This window comes from Marmota monax, unplaced genomic scaffold (assembly GCF_021218885.2).
Source record: "Marmota monax isolate L192 unplaced genomic scaffold, Marmota_monax_Labrador192_F-V1.1 WCK01_AAM20220418_F8-fsc00062, whole genome shotgun sequence".
Classification (NCBI taxonomy): Eukaryota; Metazoa; Chordata; class Mammalia; order Rodentia; family Sciuridae; genus Marmota; species Marmota monax.
This window is the reverse complement of record NW_026695221.1, coordinates 9,457,745-9,482,983: the sequence shown is the minus strand read 5'-3', so window position 1 is coordinate 9,482,983 and position 25,239 is coordinate 9,457,745. Positions and strand designations below refer to the sequence as shown.

At 35.6% G+C, this 25,239-nt stretch overlaps 1 protein-coding gene across 5 annotated transcripts in view; it reads left to right on the top strand.

Annotated features, from left to right (window-relative positions):
- Fam118b (family with sequence similarity 118 member B) overlaps positions 1-25,239 on the top strand; it is a 50,793-nt gene that overhangs the window by 18,874 nt on the left and 6,680 nt on the right. For 3 of the 5 annotated variants that reach the window (XM_046432783.2, XM_046432781.2, XM_046432780.2), the window contains exons 2-4: positions 8,752-8,844; positions 12,424-12,676; positions 24,171-24,398. In XM_046432783.2, the coding sequence (XP_046288739.1) occupies positions 8,759-8,844; positions 12,424-12,676; positions 24,171-24,398 (567 nt within the window). In that variant the 5' untranslated portion in view covers positions 8,752-8,758. Of the gene's footprint in view, positions 1-1,141; positions 1,211-1,564; positions 1,697-8,751; positions 8,845-12,423; positions 12,677-24,170; positions 24,399-25,239 lie in introns of those variants that run through there. The other 2 variants (XM_046432782.2, XM_046432784.2) reach the window with 2 other exon arrangements.

Genomic DNA, 25,239 nt, shown 5'->3' with positions numbered 1-25,239 from the left:
AGTGTGTTGGATAGAAACTCTAAAGTAATCTTATAATGATTGGACTTGATGGACTTGATTTAGTGGGTGTGTGTGTGTGTGTGTATATATATATATATATATATATATATATATATATATATATATATATAGTAGAACATTTTATTTTCCTTTTAGTTAGTTCTAACAATAATGTAAAAACAGATATACTTTCTATATTTGTTTTTCTTCTGTCTTTGGTTTTGCTGTTAATGGGTTCCGATCCATACCCACAATGTGAGGACTTTCAAGATGTTTCACCTTGTGCTGCCAGTGAATTTACTTAATCACTACAGACATTGACCTATTCTTGGAAGTTTTCATTCATAAAGTTAACTAAGCTTTATTTTTTTATTATTTAAAATATTTTTGGTTTAAAATTTTTAAAACAATTTTTAAAAATTTCAGTTCTAGTTTAGTCAGAATCCTCAAGGAAGTGAAATGTATGAAAATTAGGTTGGTATGTACTTGACATTTTGATATTTACGACAGAAAAAGTCTTTCCATCGTAAAGACTGGTCAAATTTCAGTCGGACATAATTACCCTATGTGCATATGTGATTACACAACCATTGTAACTCTATTATCAGGTACAACCAGAAAAATAAGAAGTTGTACTACATTTATGTATGATGTGTCAAAAATGCATTCTACTGTCATGTGTAACTAATTAGAACAAATAAAAAAAAAAGACTGGTCAAATTTCAACTCATAAAAGATATCCTCTATAATGAGCATCTTCTCATCTTCTGGGATTCTTCAGACTTAAAAGGACCAGCATTTGTAGGCAGCATTTTGTGTTTATTCTGCCAGCATGAAAAGTAACCTGTCAAGGTTATCAACATACATAACTCACATTATTTTAAAGGAATTTAATTTTTCTTCTTTTTTTTTTTTTTTGGTACAGGGGATCAAACTCAGGGCCTCGAGGAATTTAATTTTTAAGGATTCACTGAACATAAAATCTTGCCCTTAAAGATTTATGTATTTCATTTTTAATGAACAACTTGTTATTTGTGGTGGAATTGTTTGTAAGGTCATACTGCTTGGTACATGGAACACATTTTGATTGAATTAAATACTCTCAAAGTCCTTCTTTAGCAACGTGTGTCATTGTTCGCAGGCTATATCTTCTCAGAAGTTTCACGGGAGGGAAAGCAGTGACAAAGAAAGAAGTTGTCATTTTTGCACGGTAAAATCGTCATTTCTGATCACCAACTTCTAATTCAAAAGTTCCATATTCCTTCCTAAAGTAGTTTTGCTTCTTATATGTGATGTGTTAATTTGGCTTGTAATTGAAAATAATCAATATAAACATTATCTGAGCTCAGGAGCCTGAAATGCTAGTGTGACTTATTGGATATTGGGTTAAATGACTTACTAGAATTTGAGTTTCAGTCCTTTTTGATTTTGTTCTGTTTTTTTTTCTTTTTCGGGGGGTGGGGGGCAAGGAGGTGATTACTGGTGATTGAAGTAAGGGGCCCTCTACCAGTGAATTATATCTCCAGTCTTTTTTATTTTATTTTTGAGACAGGGGCTTCCTAGGTTGCTGAGGCTGGCCTTGAACTTGTGATCCTCCTGCCTAAGCCTCTCTAGTTGCTAGGATTACAAGTGTGTGCCAATGTGCTGAGATTGGGTCTCGGTCCTTAACTTGAAGCCTTCACAAATCCTACTTCTGGTGAGGCTCTTCTCACATTGTTCATGTGTGGATTATTATTTGCTGGTAACAAATTATTTATTTGCTGGTAAAAAAAAAAAAAAAGCTAGCATTTTATCAGTTACTATGATAAAGAAATTTTTAAAGAAATGAGTCTGAATCAGATCTTATCTATAGAAAGTCAAGGGTGTCAGGCACACTTAAAATAAAAGTAAGAGCTAACAAATTAGCCATGGGTAGAAGAAATTTCAAGCTCAGAAGGATCAGGGTACTTAGCTCAGTATTTCAGCATACTCAGAGGAATCAAATCTCTGCACAGCTAGACATAATTTCTATCTCTGTGCCTTGGAAGAAGGAAAGGGTAAGTTTGCTTTTATACACTGATAGGAAAAGCTACAGTCTATATTATGAACTGAATTTATCAACTACCCAAGCAAAATGATTTATTCAGTTTGTTCATTGTCAACAACTTGAGTCTTCTTTTGTAGTACCTTACTCTCAACATCTTTTTCTTCTTCCCTTCCCCCACAGCTGCTAAAAGCCAGATGTGTTAGAATTAGTTCAAAAGCCACAATTAGAGGGGTTGGGTTTCCTCTCAGGTCATAAGATGACTATCTTTTTTCTTTACAGAAATGAAGTCTGTGTTCATTCTAGAAAAATAAGCCATTCTTTTTCCTTCACTTTTAACTAAAGGAAGGAAATCTTGCTTTTTTTTTTTTTTTTTTAGTTGTCATAGACCTTTGTTTCAGGTTTGGAACATTTTGGATTGGTGATTTTCAGGTTAGGGATGCTTGACCACATAGTACCTAATAAGGTTATGTGGATTGAATGAATTAGTATTTATAAATAGTGTATGGCACATGGTAAATACTATAAGAGTTAAGTAAAACTGGTTTAGTAACTGAATTGAGCATTGAGTTCTGACAGGGTACTGGGGATTGGATCCAGGGTTACTCTACCACTTAGCTAATATCTCCAAGCTCCTTTTTAAAATTTTATTTTATTATGATTATGATTATTTTTAATTTTTGAGACAGGGTCTTGCTAAATTGCCAAGGCTGGCTTTGAACTTGGATCCTCCTACCTCAGCCTTCTCTCTCTCTCTCTCTATATATATATATACATATATATATAGATAGAGAGAGAGTATATATAATGCATAATTATAAAACACATACATTATGTGTTTATTTTATAATAAAATATAACTAAAATAATATTAATTAACATTTATTTCCTTTTCTTTTTTTCTTTTTATTGACTTTATTTTTCTAAATACATGACAGCAGAATGTACTACAATTCTTATTACACATATCATATCTTTGTATAAAGTATATTCACTCCAATTCATGCCTTTATACGTGTACTTTGTATATTTTTTGCATTACAATTCTCATTATACATATATACCACAATTTTTCATATCTCTGTTTGTTTATAAAGTAGGTTGACACCCAATTCATGTCTTCATACATGTACTTTGGATAATGATGTCCATCACATTCCACCATCCTTGGTAATCCCCTGCCTCCTTCTTTTCCCTCCCTCCCCTCTTCCCTATCTAGAATTCATCTATTCATCCCATGTTCCCCCTCCCTACCCCACTATGAGTCCTCCTTATATCAGAGAAAACATTCGGCATTTTATTTTTGGGGATTGGCTAACTTCATTTAGCATTATCTTCTCCAGCGCCATGCATTTACCTGCAAATGCCATGATTTTATTCTCTTATTGCTGAGTAAAATTCCATTGGGTATATATGCCATAATTTTTTTTTTTTATCCTTTCATCCACTGAAGGGCATCTAGGTTGGCTCCACAGTTTAGCTATTGTGAATTGTGCTGATATAAACATTGATGTGGCTGTGTGTCTGTTAAGTCCTTTGGATATAGTCCGAGGAGAGGGATAGCTGGGTCAAATGGTGGTTCCATTCTCAAATTTCCAAGGAATCTCCATACTGCTTTCCATATTGGCTGCACCAATTTGCAGCCCCACCAGCAATGTATGAGTGTACTTTTTTTTCCCCACATCCTCGCCAACACTTATTGTTGTTTGTCTTCATAATAGTTGTCATTCTGACTGGAGTGAGATGATATCATAGTTTTGATTTACATTTCTCTGATTGCTAGAAATGATGAGCATTTTTTCATATATTTGTTGATTGATTGTATATTCTCTTCTGAGAAGTGTCTGTTCAGGTCCTTGGCCTATTTGTTGATTGGGTTATTTGTTTTATTCTTGCTTAGCTTTTTGAGTTCTTTATATATCCTAGAGATTAGTGCTCTATCTGATGTATGATGGGTAAAGATTTGTCCCAAGATGTAGGCTCTCTGTTTACTTCACAGATTGTTTCTTTTGCTGAGAAAAAACTTTTTAGTTTGATTCCATCCCATTTATTGATTCTTGGTTTTAATTCTTAAACGCTATAGGAGTCTTATTAAGGAAGTTGGGGCCTAATCCCACATGATGAAGATTAGGGCCTACTTTTTCTTGTATTAGACGCAAAGTCTCTGGTTTAATTCCTAGGTCCTTGATCCATTTTGAGTTAAGTTTTTTGCATGGTGAGAGATATGGGGTTAATTTCATTTTGTTGCATATGGATTTCCAGGTTTCCCAGCACCATTTGTTGAAAATGCTATTTTTTCTTCAATGCATGTTTTTGGCACCTTTGTCTAATATAAGATAATTGTAATTTTGTGGGTTAGTTTCTGTGTCCTCTATTCTGTAACATTGGTCTACCAGTCTGTTATGGTGCCAATACCATGTGGTTTTTGTTACTATTGCTCTGTAGTATAGTTTAAGGTCTGTTACAGCAATGCCACCTGCTTCACTCTTCTTGCTAAGGATTACTTAGCTATTCTGGATGTCTTATTTTTCCAGATGAATTTCATAATTGCTTTTTCTATTTCTATGAGGAATGCCTTTGGGATTTTGATCGGAATTGCATTAAATCTGTATAGTGCTTTTGGTAGTATGGTCATTTTGATAATATTAATTCTGCTTATCCAAGAGCAAGGTAGATCTTTCCATCTTCTAAGGTCTTCTTTGATTTCTCTCTTTAGGGTTCTATAGTTTTCATTGTTTAGATCTTTCACCTCTTTCGTTAAGTTGATTCCCAAATATCTTTTTTTTTTTTTTTTTGAGGTTATTGTAAATGGGGTAGTTTTCCTCATTTCCTTCTCAGAGACTTTGTCACTGATACACAGAAATGCCTTTGATTTATGGGTGTTGATTTTATATCCTGCTACTTGCTGAATTCATTTACTAGTTCTAGAAGTTTTTTTTTTTTTTTTAAGAGAGAAGAGAGAGAAATTTTTAATTTATTTTTCAGTTTTCGGTGGACACAACATCTGTATTTTATTTTATGTGGTGCTGAGGATCAAACCCAGTGCCCCGTGCATGCCAGGCGAGCGCGTTACCGCTTGATCCACATCCCCAGCCCAAGTTCTAGAAGTTTTCTGGTGGAGTTTTTTGGGTCTTCTAGGTATAGAGTCATCGTCAACAAATAGTGCTAATTTAAGTTCTTCTTTTCCTGTACATATCCCTTTGATTTCTTCCATCTCTCTAATTGCTCTGGCCAGTGTTTCAAGTACTGTGTTGAATAGAAGTTTTTAGAGGGAACACCTTCAATTTTTCTCCATTTAGAATGATATTGGCCTGAGACTTAGCATAGATAGCCTTTACGATATTGAGATATGTTCCTGTTATCCCTAGTTTTTCTAGTGTTTTGAACATAAAGGGGTGCTATATTTTGTCAGATGCTTTTTCTGCGTATATTGAGATGATTATATGATTCTTATCTTTAAGTCTATTGATGTGATGAATTACATTTATTGATTTCCATATGTTGAACCAACCTTGCATCCCTAGAATGAATCCCACTTGATCGTGATGCGCAATCTTTTTAATATGTTTTTGTATTCGATTTGCCAGGATTTTATTGAGAATTTTTTCATCTATGTTCATTAGAGATATTGGTCTGAAGTTTTCTTTCTTTGATGTGTCTTTTCCTGGTTTTGGGATCAGGGTGATATTGGCCTCATAGAATGAGTTTGGAATTACTGCCTCTTTTTTATTTCCTGAAATAAATTGAAGAGTATTGGTATTAGTTCTTCTTTAAAGGTCTTGCAGAACTCGGCTGTGTATCCATCTGGTCCTGGGCGTCTGTTTCCTCACTTGATATTGTCTGTTTAAATTGTGTATATCTTCCTGACTCAATCTGGGCAAATCATATGACTTAAGAAATTTGTTGATGCCTTCAATGTCTTCTATCTTATTGGAGTATAAGATTTCAAAATAATTTCTAATTATCCTTTGTGTTTCTGAAATGTCTGTTGTGATATTACCTTTTTCATCATATATGCTGGTAATTTGAGTTCTCAGATGTTAGCATGGCTAAGGGTCTGTCAGTTTTATTTTTTTTTTTTCAAAGAACCAACTTTTAGTTTTGTCATTTTTTCAGTTGTTTCTTTTGTTTCGATTTCATTGATTTCAGCTCTAATTTTAATTATTCTTGCCTTCTACAGCTTTTGCTGCTGGTTTGTTCTTCTTTTTTCTAGGGCTTTGAGATGTAGTGTAAGGTCATTTATTTGTTGACTTTTTCTTCTTTTAAAGAATGAACTCCATGCAATGAATTTTCCTCATAGTACTGTATTCATAGTGTCCCAGAGATTTTGATATGTTGTGTCCATGTTCTCATTTACCTCTAGGAATTTTTTAATCTCCACCCATTGTTCATTTAGTAGTATATTGTTTAGTCTCCAGGTGATGGAGAAATTTTTATTTTTTATTTTGTCATTGATTTCCAGTTTCATTTCATTATGATCTGATAAAATGCGTGGTAATATCTCTACTTTTTTGTATTTGCTAAGAGTTGCTTTGTGGCATAGTATATGGTCTATTTTAGAGAAGGATACATGTGCTGCTGAGAAGAAAGTGTATCCACTTGATGCAGGTTGAAATATTCTATATATGCCAGTTAAGTCTAAGTTATTGATTGTGTTATTGAGTTCTATAGTTTCTTTATTCAACTTTTGTTTGGAAGATCTATCCAGTGGTGAGAGACTACCTCAGCCTTCTGAGTTGCTGGGATTGTAGGTATTGTGCCACTACGCCCTGCTTAGCATTGAATTCTGAAACTGTGTATCTTCAAAACTTAAATCAACTTCCTTTTACATTTTATGCTTTTCAGTACATGATGTTTTACTTGGTTCTGATTTGTTTAGATGAGAGTTTTATAGAACCATATTTATGGAAAAAGCATAAGCAATTATGCTTTTCCTTGTATCTTCTAAATAGTATCCCAAACTCATGAGTTGTCCTTGATATGGAAGAAGTAACCACTTTTCTATCACAAGTTCTTCATCTAGAAAATTACAATAGGAAATAACCACATACATGAAAGGATTGGTGAGTTGGTGCACACTTGTAATCCCAACAAGTCAGGAAGCTTAGGCAGGACGATCACAAGTTCAAGGTCAACCTCAGCAATTTAGCATATCCCTAAGCAACTTAGTGAGACCCTGTCTCAAAATGGAAAATAAAAAAGGGCTGAGGATGTTGCTTGGTGGTTAAGTGCTCCTAGGTTCAATCCCTAATACTCAAAAAACCAAAAACAAAACAGGATGAGTATTACCACATTGGGAAGCTGTTAATACTATAGTAAATGATACACTTGAAGGAAAAATGACATGATGGTGTACCTAATATATACCCAATGTATATTAAAATAGTTGCATTCTAGAAAAGTTAAATTTGTGTTTTATTTAGATGTTTCCTATTTAAAGAATACCCTGAAGATTCTGGTTCATTGGTTTTAGTCTTTGTTCAGGAAATGTCCTTTAAAAAGTAAGACTTCTTTTTTAGAATCTACAGTATCCTTTTAAAAAGCAAGTATACCAAATGGTTGAGTTAAGGCTAGGTTTACTGATTTCAGTAATCTGTCATCTCCTGAGTCCCAGCTTTCTCGCCAGCCAGAATCAAAGGTTTGAATGGAAGGTGATCTGCTTCCTAACTCTTGTGATTTTTATGATTTTTATTTTCCTGATGATTTAGATATTAAAGAAGAATTTCCTTATGTGGGATAGAATATGGGGTAAAGAACCAAGCCTTCTGTTTACCAGAAGAATTGGTTCAGTAAACTTAAAGTTTTAATGAAGAAAAAAGCTTTCTAATGAAATAGTAAGTTCCAGTAATTATTAGTAGTTTTGTTCTTTCTAAATTTTGACAATGGAATGTAATAAAATACCCAAAATTCTGGTTGTATGCCTTGTCTTCTATATTGGGAATGTGCGTTTAAAATGTTATTGCCATTTTTAAAATTCCTTAGATTTAGTAAGTTTGCTAAAGTTTTGAATAGTAAAACTGTTCTTTGTAGTTCTCATGCTAATCCATTTAATCCTTTTACTTTTTCTAGTTTTTCCAGTACCTGAACATATTGGCCATTTTTCATCTTTGTTACCTTTATATTACCTTTACCGTTTATCACAATGGCTGATTTCAAAGTCCCCTACATGAGAATACTAGGGAATGTCCTCTGCCTTTGAGCACGCAGTTGTTCAGTAGGTGACCAAGAATCTCTAATAGTCAGCAAATTAGTATTGGTTGTTCGATCTTGACTCAAGTGATTTCTTCAGCTGAGAGTAAATGGATAATTGGGAACTTATCCATGGGTGTTTTTATCTTCTAAGTATTCCCCAAGCTGGTCTTATGTGGAAGGCTATCAGGTATTTCTTAAGCCCCACAAAATGAAGGCCAATAATTAACATGAATTGGGACATTGTGAGGTTTGTTTTGTTTTGTTTTGTTTTTTTTGATGGCAGGTTGCATGGGAGGCCTTCAGGAATAGAAGAAATAAGATGACAGTGTAGGGCACCAAGGTCCTATAATTTCAAGGTGACTTCATTTAGACAAATTAATTCCTTAACTTTGGAATGCTTTGGATTTTCATTAGTAGGGGGCACCCAAAAAACCTATAAAGTGTATATAGTTTATTAAAACTATTGAATCTATGTGCTATTTTAAATAGCGTTGTTTACAGTTCTAATTTTGGTATGTGGTATTTAATTTTTTTAGAAACTGGATGGCTTCTACAGGGAGCCAGGCCTCTGATATAGACGAGCTTTTTGGATTCTTCAATGATGGCGCACCCCCCACGAAAAAGCCCAGGTAAACAAGAGAAGGGAATCAGAGGAACAGAGTGAATTAACCATTAGTGGGAGGTAAAGAAAAATCATAAACTTATCTGTATTCCAGTTGTTTTCACTAATCAGTATTGACTTTTTATGTGCATTGACAGTATTTTAGTTTTTTCCAATTATGGAAGGTAATGATTCCGTTTGCTCTCTTGATTTCTTCCCCACATTGCTGTCCCACATGCATCCTCTTTATTCTCCCAGAGCGCTTATATTAACAGTGTTTGTTTCAACCATTTTTTAATATTTACATTATTATGTCTGTATAAATAGTATTCATAGCTGCGCCTACTAATGTGTTACAGTATTTCCTTTCTTGCCTGTTTGTTTTCCTCTGTGTTGTTAAAGATTGCCTCATTTTGTTTGTTTGCTCTGTTTTCTGGGTATCTTTCAGTCTATCCTCAGACATTATAACAAAAGAGTAAATATCCTAGACCTGCTAAAAGACATCAGTAGGGCTGGGATTGTGGCTCAGCGGTAGAGCACTCGACTAGCATGGGCGGGACCCATGTTCGATCCTCAGCACCACATAAAAATAAAAGCATTGTGTTGTGTCCTTCTACACCTAAAAAATTTAAAAAAGTTTAAAAAAAAGACATCAAATAACTTGCTAGTTGAATTTATTTTCAGGGATTCCTCCCTCTAGAATCTATTCCACTCTGGAAAGTTGTTTTCCTGCTGTGTGCTGATATTGGCCATTTCTGTTTCTCATCATTCCAAGCATTTTACATCTCTCCTATATTGGATCTTGTTTCCTATATCTCATATCTTGTTTTTTGATATACTCCTTCATTTAGTTGAAGCATACCCTTGTGTAGCTTTTGTAGTAAGGATTCATAGGAGGCAATTTCTTGGAGGCATTAAATGTCTTTATCATATGTTTATATTTATTTGATGGTATGAGAATACAGGCAGTATGACAGGTAAAAGAGTTTTTAAAAAATATTTTTTAGTTATACATGGACACAATATCTTTATTTTGTTTATTTATTTTCATGTAGTGCTGAGGATTGAACCCAGTGCCTCACAGGTGCGAGGCAAGTGCTCTGCCACTGAGCCACAATTCGAGAGTTTTTTCGTAGAGTTTTGAAAGTATCACTCATTCTCTGCTAATGTCTAAATATTCCTGCCAAAATAATCACTCTTTTCTAAAGAGTTCCCAGTTCTTTGTGTTACGTGACTTCTTTTTTATTCGCTCATTAGAAGCTTATAAAAATTATAATCTCAGCAACCTCAAATTTCACATGATATATCTTTATATAAGTCTAGACCTTGGGAGGATCTTTTGAGCTATAAGTAACTTCAGTTTAAAGAAATTGTCTTATGATACTTACTTGATACTTTCCATAATTTTTCCTCTGTAGAGCTCTTATTATTCAGATATCGGACCTCCTGGATTGAGTCTTCGAGTTCTCTTATATTTTTCTTGATTCCCGCCCCCCCCAGTACTAAAGATTGAGCCCAGGGCCTAATACATGATGCTAGGCCACTGAGTTCTAATTGGAACTTGTTTTTCCAAATTTTTTGGTCAGTGGGGTTTGATGTGTATCAAAAATTCCTTCTTCGGGACTGGGGTTGTGGCTCAGTGGTAACACACTTACCTAGCATGCGTGAGGCACTGGGTTCGATTCTCAGCACCACATACAAATAAATAAAATAAAGGTCCATCAACAACTAAAAAATATTTTTTTAAAAAAAATTCCTTCTTCAAGGTAACTTATATTTTTGGTGTTTGTTGGGGTTTTTTTTGTTGTTGTTGTTTTTGGTACCAGAGATTGGACCCAGTGTCACTGAATCAGAGTCACATCCCCAGCTCTTGTTTTTTTATTTTTTTTACTTTGAGACAGAGTCTCACCTTGCTAAGTTTCTGAGGCTGACTTTGAACTTGCAGTCCTTATGCCTCAGCCTCCCAAATGTGCCCCCCTATCCAGCCCAGTGGTAACATCTGTTAACAATAGGGAGGATCTTACAATCAAGATTCTTGAGAAATATAGCTTTACATATAACAGGTTGCTTGCCAAAGAATGTAACATCTTGTTGACTTGAACTAGGTCAGGGCCAGAATTGCCTTAGGTTAATTTCTTTTTAGAAGAAAGTTTGGTGAAAATCAAAGGGAGATCAGTAGAAGAAAGGGATCAAGGGGTGAGAGGGAAGGAGCTGGGGAGTGAGAGTGGCCAAATTATTGTTATATTGTATGCATGTACAAATATGTAATAATAAACCAGGTCATTATGTATAACTATAATGTACCAATAAAAAAAAAGTGAAAAAAGCAAGCAAGCAAACATGGGGTATGGGCAGCACAGCAGGCCTCTTCTATAGAATTATTTTCTTAACTTCATCCTACTGCTCATGTCTATCTGCTAGCCATCAAAAGTGCTGCTGCTTCTCCCCAGTCCCCAGTTAGTTACTATTTTCTGTTCTTGTGAATCCTTCTCTAAGTTTTCTCTACATGTGTATATGGACTTGTATGTAATTCTCTCTCTCTAGTATCTATTATCAGGCTTTTCTAGTAGAAAAAAAAACTTTTTTTGAGATCAGAGATTTTGTTTTGTCCATAAGTACATCACTAATACCTATCATATTGTCTGGTATTTACAAGTTTTTCCCAATTGTTGAATGACTGAATGCCGGAGTTAGGGGTAGGGAAAAAACTTTGAGAGGTTGTTTCCCCTAAACCACATTTCCCAGACTTTTAAAGTACTTTTCTTTCTTGGGTTTTATTAAAATGCTGATCCTATTTCTATTCATTTTACTGTTCGGTAAAAAATGGTTGGGAAAGGCAGTCTCTAGAATGAAAGGGGAATGAGGAACAGAAACAAAAACTTGTACCCATGCTATCTCACATGTGCTTTGGAACAGAAATGTGTGCTTCTCGTGGTAAGAAAGGAATGTTTTGCATTTTTTGTCATATCCTTTTATTTTTCTTTCCCTTTCCCTCCTGACCCTTTTTTTTTTTCTTTCTTTTTTTGCCTAAGGATATCTAAACAAAACTGAGGTCAAATTTGTCCTCATACTTGGCTATCTAGCTCATGCTCAGTTTACAAAATTTATAATTCAGTTTTTTATTGGTTTTCATCTCCTGTTTTAACATTTCTCAATGATAGGAATTTAATTTGTATCGGTTATCTTTTCTCTCTAGAATATAAATCAAAGATGTTCTTCTGAAATGTAATACTAGTTTAAAATATAATTTAATTGGCAGAACACAAGTGAGTTGTAATACATTTGGACTTTTTCCTAATATTAGTGGATCTTCTCAGTTGAAAGAATTATGAAGGAGAAAATTCATTTTTAAGATTTTTTTTTTTTTAGGATTACTGAAACAGGTTTATTTTTCTTAAGCACTTTATTTTTCAGTAGGCACTGGCACAGTATTCTGGTGTTTTATTTAAGTGTCAGAAATGTATTTGGCATCTTTGCAACTATAAAACTCAGAGCTGAAAACTTGTTATATAGTGATAACTGACTATAGCTTTAGTAGTCAGATAGTCTTTCCTGTGCTTCATATCTATTGCAGATACCAGTCCTCTTGTATATTTTGCTATTTCAGGAAGCTGCTTCCAAGCTTAAAAACTAAGAAACCTCGGGAACTTGTGCTGGTGATTGGAACTGGCATAAGTGCTGCAGTTGCTCCTCAGGTTCCAGCCTTAAAATCCTGGAAGGGGTTAATTCAGGCCTTATTGGATGCTGCCATTGATTTTGATCTTCTAGAAGATGAGGAGAGCAAAAAGTTTCAGAAATGTCTCCATGAAGACAAGAACCTTGTCCATGTTGCCCACGACCTTATTCAGAAACTCTCTCCTGTGAGTATCCTCCTATATATCATGGCATTTAAAATTTCCTCAAACCATGACCAGCATGCTGGCTGTAATAGGGGCATTCATTTTATAACTTGTAGATTTGCATAACATTTGGCTCTTGTGTAAAATGTCTATTTATGGACCGTATTCAGGTTAGTTGTCTTGATCCCATTTTATTCTCTGCTTGTGTGTGGGTATGTGATATAGAGACCTTCATTTACCAAAATGAAGTTACTGTCCCAATATCACTGTATTTTGAATTTACTTTTTCTATTCTCACTATTATAAATTTGTATTCTCCGGCATCCATGCCTTTTAGGGAACATGAGAAAAATTGGAGATAATTCTTAGCATTTTTATGGATGAAACAAAATCAATTCTTAATGTTCATTTTAGAGACAGAAACTCAAAATATTTATAAGGATTTTTATTTTGTTTTATCAAAACCAAGTTGGATAAAGGGCCTCATTGACTTGCTTTGCCTTAATTTTTTTTTTTTTAAATCAGGACTCGAGCTGGGGCTGTAGGTCAGTGGTAGAGCACTTGTGAGTCACCGGGTTCGATCCTCAGCACCACATAAAAATTAATAAAGATATTTTTAAAAAATCAGGACTCAATATTTCAGACCATGTTCTAAATTTATTTTTCTTTTTGCTACTGGGGATCAGACTCAGGACCTCACTGATGCTAGGCAAGCACTCTACCACAAAGCTGCATCTCCATCCATAGAGTTATAAATTTTAATAAGTCAAATGCACCTTTTAAAAAACATAACTCCTACTTATTAAAAAGTCAGCTATCAGTGATGATTTCCATTTTTACCCCCAAAGAAGTATCCTTAAGAATTAAAAAGATAAGCATTTAAAAATAAATTCCTATTGGTTCATTATAGAACTTTAGGGCTTTTCACTTCCTGTTTTCATTTCCTTGGCCTTAATTGGGAAAAGTTGTTACTTACTTAGAACCATGGAAAGAATTAATGGGGTTTAAAGGGTTCATGGGATCTTCTTTTCACACAACATGCAAATCTAATTCAAACGGATCACATAGCTGTGCGGTGGTGGTGCACATTTGTAGTTCCAGTGACTTAGGAGACTGAGGTAGGAAGATCACAAGTTTGAAGCCATCCTGGGCAACTTAGTGAGACCCTTTCTCCAAATAAAACATTTTAAAAAGGGCTGGGGATATAGCTCAGCCCTTGGGTTTAATTCCCAGTATTTCCTCACAACATCATCAACAACAAAAAATATCATGGAAATAAATGTCAGAAAAAAAAGTATTAAGTTCGTAGAAGAAAATATAACTTCATGGGCTGGGGTTGTGGCTCAGTGGTAGAGCACTCAGGCCCTGGGTTTGATCCTTAGCACCACATAAAGATAAATAAATAAACGTATTGTGTCCATCTACAACTAAAAAATATATATTAAAAAAAAGAAAATATGACTTAATGACTTTGTCAGTGATTTAATAAAAATGTAAATAATCTGATCTTAAAAGGATAACAGATTTGAATGAACATTTTTCCAAGGAAGATTGTCAATAAGCATGAGAGGAGGCTAACATCACTAGTCATTAGGGAATTGAAAAACAAAACTACAAGGAGGCGCCATTTCATGGCCACTAGGATAGCTAGTTTATTTATTTTATTTGTTTGTTTTCACTTTTTAAATTCTGATTTGCTATATATGACAGCAGAATGCATTACAATTCATATTACACATATAGAGCTCAAATTTTTATCTCTGGTTGTATACAAAGTATATTCACACCATTCGTGTCTTCATACATGTACTTAGGGTAATGATATCCATCTCATTCCACCATCATTTCTAACCCCATGCCTCCTCCCTTCCCCTCCCACCGATTTGCCCTATATAGAGTTTGTCTAATCCTCTCATGCTCTCCCTCCCAACCCCACTATGAATCAGCCTCCTTATATCAGAGAACACATTTGGCATTTGGTTTTTGGGGATTGGCTAACTTCACTTAGCATTATATTCTCCAACTTCATCCATTTACCTTCACATGCCATGATTTTTATTCTCTTTTATTGCTGAGTAATATTCCATTGTGCATATTTTCTTTATCCATTCATCTACTGAAGGGCATCTGGGTTGGTTCCATAGTTTAGCTGTTGTGAATTGTGCTGCTATAAATATTGATGGAGCTGTGTCCCTGTAGTATGCTGTTTTAAGTTCTCTGAGTATAGACCAAGGAGTGGGATAGCTGGGTCAAATGGTGGTTACATTACATTCCGAGCTTTCCATATTGACTGCACCATTTTGCAGTCCCATCAGCAATGTATGAGTGTGCCTTTTTCCCCACATAGGATGGTTAGTTTTAAAAAGATAGTAACAAGTGTTGCAGAGAAATTAGAACCCTCATACTTGTTTTGGGGAGCTTGGAGTATAAAATGGTGTAGCCATTTTGAAAATAATTTGATAAGCCCTTAAAAAGTTAAACCATTACTCTATCACTTAGCAATTCCACTTTTAGGTGTTAAGAGACTTAAAAGCACATTTATGCAAGCACTGCACACAATGTTTATAACAGCATTTTTCAAAATAGCCAAAAAATGGCAACAATTCAGGTGTCCATTAATGCAAGAATAGATGGATAAAATGTGATCCAGCCACATTTATTTAGCTTTGAAAACAGATGAAGTACTGATACATGCCATAGCATGGAGGAACATTGAAAACATAAGTGAAAGAGCCAGACAGGGGACACATTGTACAACCCATTCACATAAAATGTCCAGAATAAGTAGGTGCATAGAGACAGAAAGTAGATAAATGGTTGCAAGGGTAGGAGAGGAGAAAAATGAGTAAATGCTGCCGGAGTATGGTGGCACATGCCTGTAATCTCAACCATGCAGGAAGCTGAGACAAGAGGATCACAAGTTCAAAGCCAACCTCAGTAATTCCTATGTCAAAATAAAAAGTAGAAAGTTCTTGGGGATGTGGCTCAGTGGTAAAGTGCCTCTGGGTTCAATCCGTGGTACCAAAAAAAAAGTAAATGCTAATGAGTACAAGGTTTCCTTTTGGGTTGATAAAAATGTTCTAGAATTTGATAATAGTGGTTGTATTTTGTGAATATGCTAAAAAAAAAAACGCTGAATTGCTTGCTTTAAAAGAGTAAATTTTATGTAATGTGAACTCTGTCACAAAAATAAAAACAGCAGCCTTTATGCAAATATTTTAGTTGGAGGTACTAATATTTTAAATTTTTTAAATTTAAAAATTATTCCCAAGTCACTTCAAAAATTAGAATAGTAGGAAACACTTCCAACTCATTTTACAAGGTAGATACTATCCTGCTAACCAAAACCAGACAAAAGACATCTTTAAAAAGCTACATACCAGCTGGGCGCAGTGGTGTATGCCTATAATCCCAGCAACTTGGGAGGCTGAGGCAGGAGGATAGTGAGTTCAAAGTCAGCCTCAGTAAAAGCAAGGAGCTAAAGCAACTCAGTGAGACCCTGTCTCTAAAGAAAATACAAAATAGGGCTGGGGATTGAACTCAGGTGCACTCGACCACTGTGGTCAGAGTTCAATCCCCAGTACCGCTCAAAAAAAAAAAAAAAAAATTTAAAAATTATTGAGGATTCAAATAATTTTTGTTTATATAGGTCAGATCTATCAACAGTCACTGTGAAAAATCAAAATAAAAATTTAAAATATTAATTTATTTTAAAATAGTATACCCTACTACATGTTAACATAAATAACATTTTATTAAAAATAATATGTTTTCGGGGCTGAGGATGTGGCTCAAGCGGTAGCGCGCTCGCCTGGCATGCGTGTGGCCCGGGTTCGATCCTCAGCACCACATACAAACAAAGATGTTGTGTCCGCCGAAGACTGAAAAATAAATATTAAAAAAAAAAAAAATTCTCTCTCAAAAAAAATAAATAAAAATAATATGTTTTCTAAAACAAAAATAAATGAATAAGAAGAGTACTATTGTTTCACATTTTTGCCAATCTCTTTACTATCTGACTTGATAGAATTCGTGAATTCTCATGTCTGTTTTCTATAGTTACTGTAGTTATGTTGTTTTGGTTTAAATATATGAAGAAAATTTAATCTCAGACAGATACATGGTTGGAAAAGAGAGTACTCTTTTAATAGTCTTTTCAGATAATTGTGGATATTCTTTGTTGATACTGTATGGAAAACTCAGTAAGTGATGGATTCCTTCATTTTTATATCAGTATAGAATCTGAAATCCTATCAGTGAAACTTTTCTTATTCTGTTGTATTAAAATCTATTTGTCGTGGGGGCTGGGGTTGTGGCTCAGCAGTAGAGCACTCACATAGCATGTGCGGGTGCTGGGTTCGATCCTCAGCACCACATAAAAATAAAATAAAGGTATTGTGTCCAACTACAACTAAAAAAAAAAATCTTTCTGTTTTGCAATTGGAATAAATCTTATCATGTGTGATTTTATAACATCTTACATTGGTCATTTTTTGGAAAATAATGGCTTGCTGAGATGCATATCTTCCAGATGTTGACAGACTTCATTATGCAATCAAAAAGAATTACATTCATGGATATTATCACCAGCTCATCAGAAGAACATTTGGTTGCTGTGAAAGCTCACTGTGGGAGTTGAAAATTTTCTAAAATTCCAACTTTTGCTTGAAAGCTCAGACATTACCATTGGCAACAGTGGCAGCAGTCATCAGTTGTTTTCCTCAAAAGGACAGGCTCACTTCATTTTTGAGAACATGCTTGAGAATACGTGTATCTATTGAACAAAAGTTTGTCAGTCATTCTTTCAAGTAAAAATAGTGTGTGAGGAAAAGGGTGGCAAAATCAGCTTAAAACTAAAATAATTGCTCTCAAATGTTTTCCCTCAATTCAGCTTTCATATTCCAGTATGTTGCAGAAGTGCTTTTTATGGATATGCCCTGTTTCTTTTATTTTTTGATAGTAGTGAGGATTTAACTCAAGGACACTTGACCATTGAGCTACACCCTTACCCCCACCTCCCAGGGTCTCACTAAATTGCTGCTGCTGGTCTCAAGTTTGCCATCCTCCTGCCTCAGCCTCCTGAATGTCTGGGATTAAAGGTGGGCACCACCATGCCCGACTATTTCCTGTTTCTTCACACAGCATAGTGAAAGATCATGTACTCAAGGGTAAAGATTTAATGCAGATGACAGTTATTACTGCTTTGAGAAGGCCAATGTTAGGTGAAACAGCCTCACACACTTCTTTTAATGGAGTTGGGAAGTGAAGCACACAATCTTTACTGTCACAGTTGAGCTCCACCACCTTGTTTAAGGTACCAGCATTTTGCCCACCATTGTTCTTGAACCATCAATAAAAATTTCAACACAGTTTAAAAGTCATAATTATGTTAACATTATTATGAAAATAATAACTGCTTATCCCCCAGGAGTCTGTGGGGTCAAGTCCGTGGGCCAAATTTTGTGAAACCCTACATATGTAAGAAAACATACAAGCAACTTAATGACTTTTTTAAAAATGAGGAACTTGGGGAAATTTGAATACTACTGAAGTACTTGATACTAGGGAATCAATACTTTTTTAGTTGTGATACTGGTATTGTAGTTATGTTTTCAACTTGCGTATTAAGGAAGGTCTTTTTGTTTTAGGGAATGTAAAGTATCTGTGAATGAAATTATATGATGCCTGGGAATTGACTCCTAAAAATTCAGTGAAGAGGAAAGAAGGCATAGTAGAGGGGAGTTTAGGTTAAACCTAAACAGGATTGGTTCTGTGTGATATTGGGTGATGGTTACATGGGGGGAGGGGGGTTATGCTCTTTTTGCTTTTGTGTATGTTTGGAAATGTCCATATTTTTTAAAAGCCAAATCGGAAAAATCAACAGTAATACAGCAGGGTTATTTGGCCCACATACTGATCCATTTTAATATAATGAGGAAGTGACATTATGGATTCAAGGCAAAGAGTCTGGATTTCAAAATCAGAAAGACCCTGCAATTTCAGTGTACATGGAACCCTGGGCAAGTCCTTTAACCTCTGTTCATTTGTTTGCAGATATATAAGCCTGGGATAGGGGTTAGGGATGAGATAAATGATAGAAGCCCTGGGTTGGATTACCAGCACTGCAAAAACAAACAAAAACAAAAACCCACTGGGATATTAATTACCTCATATGGTTTTGTGAAGAATTAAGTGACACTTAGTAACATTTAAGGAGTGAATTGTAAGCTGAACTAGCCACCCTTTTTCATAACAATCTTGGGAGAAAAGAGGAATTTTTGTTGTTACTGTTGTTTTGTTTTTATTACACGTTTCAAAAAATCAGAGTTACAGGATAGAAGGAAGTGAAGCAACATTGGATTCAGTTCACTGTTTTAAATGAAAGGGGAAAGGCTTTTAAGTTGTGTGGGAATTGGACATTTCCTTTTGACTTCTAAACCTCCCTGTTTTGTTTTTCATTCCATTGTTTTTAGTTACAGAGGCTACTAGTGGGAAATTTAGTTCTAGGATCACTTGGCCTAAGTGAAAGTTTCATTTCAAATCTGAGGAAATCAATGCAGCTACCAAAGCCTCTTTCCTTCTTACTTGATATACAAGATTGAATAACTTACATAAATAGGACTAAAAGATATTGAGCTAAAAATAAGTGATTCAAGAAATATATTTCCAAGTTTTTACCTTTTGTATATCTTTTCTTAGAATCAAGAAAATGTATTCTATACCCATGACTTTTTATCTGTGTGCATGATAATTTGACTGATGTTAAAATATATTATGTACCATTGTGTGTGTATGAGTCAGGGTACAAAAGGAAACTATAATAAAATACAAAAAGGAAGTTCTTAATAGCAACAAGAAGGAAGTCACTGTATGCTTTATTGAATTTGCAACTTAATTTTGCTTTTTTGAATAGATATTTTGTACACTTTGCAGAAATCAAAAGGTTATAAAAAGTTTTGCAGATATTGAAACATTCTTCTCCCATTCTTATGTTTATCTCCCTTCTCTTTGCTAACTCACCTGACACAGGTCACCACTAATGTTTTTTATGTATCTTTCCAGTGTTTCTTTTTGCAGATGGAAGCATGTTTTAGTTTTTTTACTTCTGTGACCAAAAGATGTAACAAGAACAATTTTAGAGGAAAAGTTTATTTGGGACTCACAGCTTCAGAGGTGTCAGTTCATTGATGGCTGACTCCCTTGCTCTAGGCCTGAGATGAGGCAGAACATCATGGTGAAAGGGTGTAGAGGAGGAAAGCAGCTCAGGGCATAGTACCAGGACACAGAATGAAAGACAGAGCTCCCCTCACCATGGACAAAATATATAAATTGTGCCCAAAGGCACAACCTCAGTGACCCACCTCCTTTAGCCACGCCCTATCTGCCTACAGTTACCACGCAGTTAATCCCTATCAGTGTATTAATGCACTGATTAGGTTAAGACTCTTAATAACCCGATTGTTTCACCTCTGAACTTTCTTATATTTCTCACACATGAGCTTTTGGGGAAACACCTCGTATCTAAGCCATAACAAAGCAGATCTATAAATATTTCTTCCCTTACTACCTCCATCTTCCAATTCAAAACATAGCTTTCTGGCATACTGTCTTGCAGCTTGTTCTACCTAATAGTGTGTCCTAGAGATATTTCCATGCCATTGTCTTATATGTGGTGTGTTAGCTTTCTAACACTATAATGAAATAGTTGCCGTAAAAAGCTCAAAGTTTAGAGATTTTAGTCCATGATTGCTTGTCCCCATTGCTTTGGGTCTATGGTAAGGTAGCACATCATGACAGAGCAAAACTACTGATATCATGAGCCAAGAAGGAAGGAAAAAAAAACTAGAAGGGTCCAGGGTCTCTCAGTCCCCTTCAGGGGCACACATCAGTGGTTTAAGGACCTCCCACAAGGTTCTACAACTTCCTAATAGCATCATTCTGTGGACCAGACCTTTAATACTTGGGCCTTTGAGGACGTTCAAATTGCAACATGTGTACTGGACCATACCAGTTTCCTATATGAGTATTTGGTTTATTTACAGTCTTTTGCTGTTATGAAACAGAACATTGTTAACCTTGTATATATCATTTTTTTTAATTTTTTGCAGTTTTATCTGTGGAATACCTTCCCAAAAATGGGATTGCAAGATGTAAGGGTAAATGAGTTTATAAGTTTGATAGACATTAAAAGAACACTATTTTTTTTTTATGACAAATCTATTATGTTAGTGAGTCCACAGTTGGTTGCCTGTGTGCTGTTAATTTATGAAGACCATGACCCACATTCTTAGCCATATAAGGTATGAATCATTCTGTTTAGCACTAGAAAAGAATCTCTGAACCTAGTGACAGCAAAGTATAGCAAGAAGCCTGTGTTCTGGTGGATGCAGCTTGGAACATTGGTTGACGGAAACCAATTAAATTAGAATTGCATCCCCACCAAGCAGAGGCATTGTCTCACCTCAGTGTTCTCATGCTTCTGTTGTGAAGCTACCATTTGTAGTTAACATTTCTTTGATAGGTATGATTAAATAATTGATAATTTTATTAGCTACTCCCTCAAATTAGGGAAAGAGTTTAGCTAATTGAAATGTGTTATATGAATCTGCTTAGGTGGTTCCATGGACACAGCTCTGAACATTGCTGTATGAGAAAGATACACAGAGGAAACCAGGAAGGGTAGCAGGACAACTTTGAGGGAATGCATTAGGAGCTAATCTCTCTCTCTTGCAGCCAAGTGCAATTGACTAGTTTAAATGGGAAATATCAGAACCTTTAAGAATTAATTCTTGAGGTGGTCATGGTGGTTTGCACCTGTAGTCCCAGCTTCTCAGGAGACTAAATCAGGAGATCCACTTGAACCCAGGAGTTCAAAGCCAGGCTAGGCAACAGGTCAAGACCTCATCTCAAAAACTCACTCATTCTTGGTTCAGTATTACCTAATGGAATGGTCTTTCAGGAACAGACTAGGGATCAGATATTTGATTCAACATATACATAGTTACTTTCTCATTTCAAATTCCTTTTCTCCTAGGGGTCACTTTGTTCCTTTAAGCTATAAAGCCAGCTTCCCACCTGAAGTTTGTATTCTAGTTCCTCATTAGTATTCAGAGATACAGTTATGCATGGCCTAGTGATGGGATACAGCTGAGAAACACATCCTTAGGCTATTTCATTATTGTACAAACATCGCAGAGTGATGTTTGTACAAAAACTAAGATGGCTATGACATCACTAAGTGAAACTATCAAATGGGAGAATGTGGTGTTGTAGGGTATGGTCCATCACTCACCAGAACATCTTTATGTAGCACATGATGTATTTACAAGTGAAGCTCGAAAAGCAATTATTTATTTATACCATATGTTAAGAAACAGTCTATTTTAAATTGATTAGTGCTTGATGTTTTTTGTTTATTTGTTTTCTGTGGTATTGGGAATTGAACCCATGGATGCTTTACCACTGGAGTATATTTCCAGTCCTTTTTGTTCTTTATTTTGATACAGGGGCTCACTAGTTGAACAGGCCAGCCTCAAAACTTGTGATTTTTCCTGCCTTAGCCTCCCAAGTCTCTGGGATTTCAGGCATGCATCACCATATCCAGCTGTTTAATCTTTTTTGGCAGGGAAGGGAGCCACAGGGTACTAGGGATTGAACTCGGGGGCACTCAACCACTGAGTCACATCCCCAGCCCCATGTTCTATTTTTTATTTAGAGACAGGGTCTCACTGAGTTGTTTAGTGTCTCCTGTGCCACTGGGATTACAGGTGTGCACCACTATGCCTGGCTTCCAGCTGTTTAATCTTAACAGTTGCAAATTACAATTTTTAGTTGTAAAATTCCATTAAGTTTTTTTTTAATACTAATTTTAAAATATACTAGTTTTTTTTTTTTTTTTCCTGAGGGGAGATTCCAGGGATTAAACTCAGGGGTACCCAACCACTGAGCCACATCCCCAGCCCTATTTTGTATTTTCTTTAGAGACAGGGTCTCACTGAGTTACTTAGTGTTATTTTTTCTGAGGCTGGCTTTGAACTCCTTATCCTCCTGCCTCAGCCTCTCAAGCCAATGGGATTACAGGCTTGCACCACCTCACTTGGCCTAGGTATTCTTCATAATAAATCTGTGAACAGATTGCTGAGTTAGGCCAGGGTAAAAAACAGGGAGAGAGATGTTAAATGTTTTTTCCTAACTTCATAAACAGCCATAAAGAATACCTAGGATTAGGAAAAAGAATACTAAACACATTTTAGTTATATCTTTTAGAGGTTATTCTGTAGGTAAGGGAAGTTTAACAGAGCATCACTTTCCTGTCTGAGACCTAATTAGAGGGTGGTTGGTACTGTGCTTTCTCCTCTCTTCTCCTTTAATCCTGATGTTAAATTCTCATCTCTCTGTGGGGAAAAGAGTGTACTTATACATTGCTGGTGGGACTGCAAATTGGTGTAACCACTCTGGAAAGCAGTGTGGAGATTCCTCAGAAAACCTGGAATGGAACCACCATTTGACCCAGCTATCCCACTCCTCAGTTTATACCCAAAGGACTTTAAAATCAGCATACTACAGTGACACAGCCACATCAATGTTTATAGCAGCTCCATTCACAATAGCTAAACTATGGAACCAACCTAGGTGCCCTTCAACAGTTGAATGGATAAAGAAAATGTGAGATTCATATATATATATATATATATATATATATATATATTATACATACACACAATAGAATATTATTCAGCCTTAAAGAAGAATGACATTATGGCACTGGCTGATAAATGGATAGAGCTAGAGAATATGCTGAGCGAAATAAGCCAATCCCAAAGAACCAACAGCCAAATATTTGCTCTGATATTTGGATGCTATTCACAATGGGAGGGGTGTGGCTAGGGAAAAATAGAGGTACTTTGGATTAGAGAGAGGGGAAGGGAGGGACAAGAATAGTAGAATGAACTGGGCAAAAATAGTAGAATGAACAGATCCTATGTATGTATATGATTATATGACCAGTATAATTCTATATCATGTATAATCATAAGAATGAGAAGCTATACTCCATTTATGTATTATGTGTCAAAATGCATTCAACTGTCTAGAGCAAATTTTAAAAAATACTCATCTCTCAATATACCTATTTTCATCCTTTTTTAAAATATATTTTTTAGTTGCAGTTGGACATTTATTTATTTTTATGTGGTGCTGAGGATTGAACCCAGTGCCTCACACATGCTAGATGAGCGCTCTACTGCTGAGCCACAACCTCAGCTCCCTATTTTCTTCCTTCTGAAAAATGTCTGTTTTACAGCACTTATATTTATTTGCATAAGATATAATAGTACTGATCACTTGCTACATGCCAGACATTCTGCTTGGCTTGTATCACCCCATTTTCCTGAGTACAACCATACAGGAGAAATTGTTTAAGTACAAAAAGTTCTTAATAAATTTCTTATTACTTTAAAACAAGCAGCCTTCCAGAATGCCTTGAATTAATTTCTGGTTTCAAATCTCTCCACAGCGTACCAGTAATGTTCGATCCACATTTTTCAAAGACTGTTTATATGAAGTATTTGATGACTTGGAGTCAAAGATGGAAGATTCTGGAAAACAGCTACTTCAGTCAGTTCTCCACCTGATGGAAAATGGAGCCCTAGTTTTAACTACAAATTTTGATAATCTCCTAGAACTATATGCAGCAGACCAAGGAAAACAACTTGAATCCCTTGACCTTACTGATGAAAAAAAGGTAAAAAGCATAAGTGTTTTGAGAATTCATGAGAATTGCTGCTTCCTGATCAGCATATTGGTGTTTATGCAGAGCGAGAAAGGAAGATCTTTATCCTTACTTGTGCTTTTGGAGGTTTTTGTTTTGTTTTGTTTTTGAGATAAAATTAATATATAGTAAAATGCACAGATCTTTAAAGTGTTCAGTTATGAGTTTTGACAGTTTTGCCCAATTTCAAAAGCAATATTAGAGGAACTTCTTTGAACTGTGAGATCTCTTTAGCACCTGATGGTTTCAAATGTTGTAATATTTATTCATAGTTCTCTCTTAGGATCCATTATTTATGGTATCTAGACTACTTTATGATGATTGGAAGAACATTTTTCAGACCAGGTAATAGCTTGAAAGTTGAGGTTCCAACATTTCCGTGCAAACATTAAACTGTCTTTGGAGATATCTGGGGTTCTGGGGTTGAACCCAGGCCTTGCACATGCTTGCAAGTGCTCTGCCAGTGAGCTATATCCCCAGCATTTTTAAAAAATTTGTATTTTGAGACAGGGTCTTGCATAAATTGCCCAGGCTGGCCTTGAACTTGTTATACTGCTTCAGCCATCCTGAGTAGATGGCATTACAAGTGTGCTCCACCACACCAGTCTAAGCAGGTGTCTTTTTTTTTTTTTTTTTGTACCAGGGATTGAACTCTGGGGCACTCAACCACTGAGCCACATCCCCAGTGCTATTTTATTTAGAGACAGGGTCTCACTCAGTTGCTTAGCCCCTCACCATTACTGAAGCTGGCTTTGAACTCACGATCCTTGTGCCTGAGCCACTGCGCCCAGCAGCAAGTGTCTTTTTAATGTAA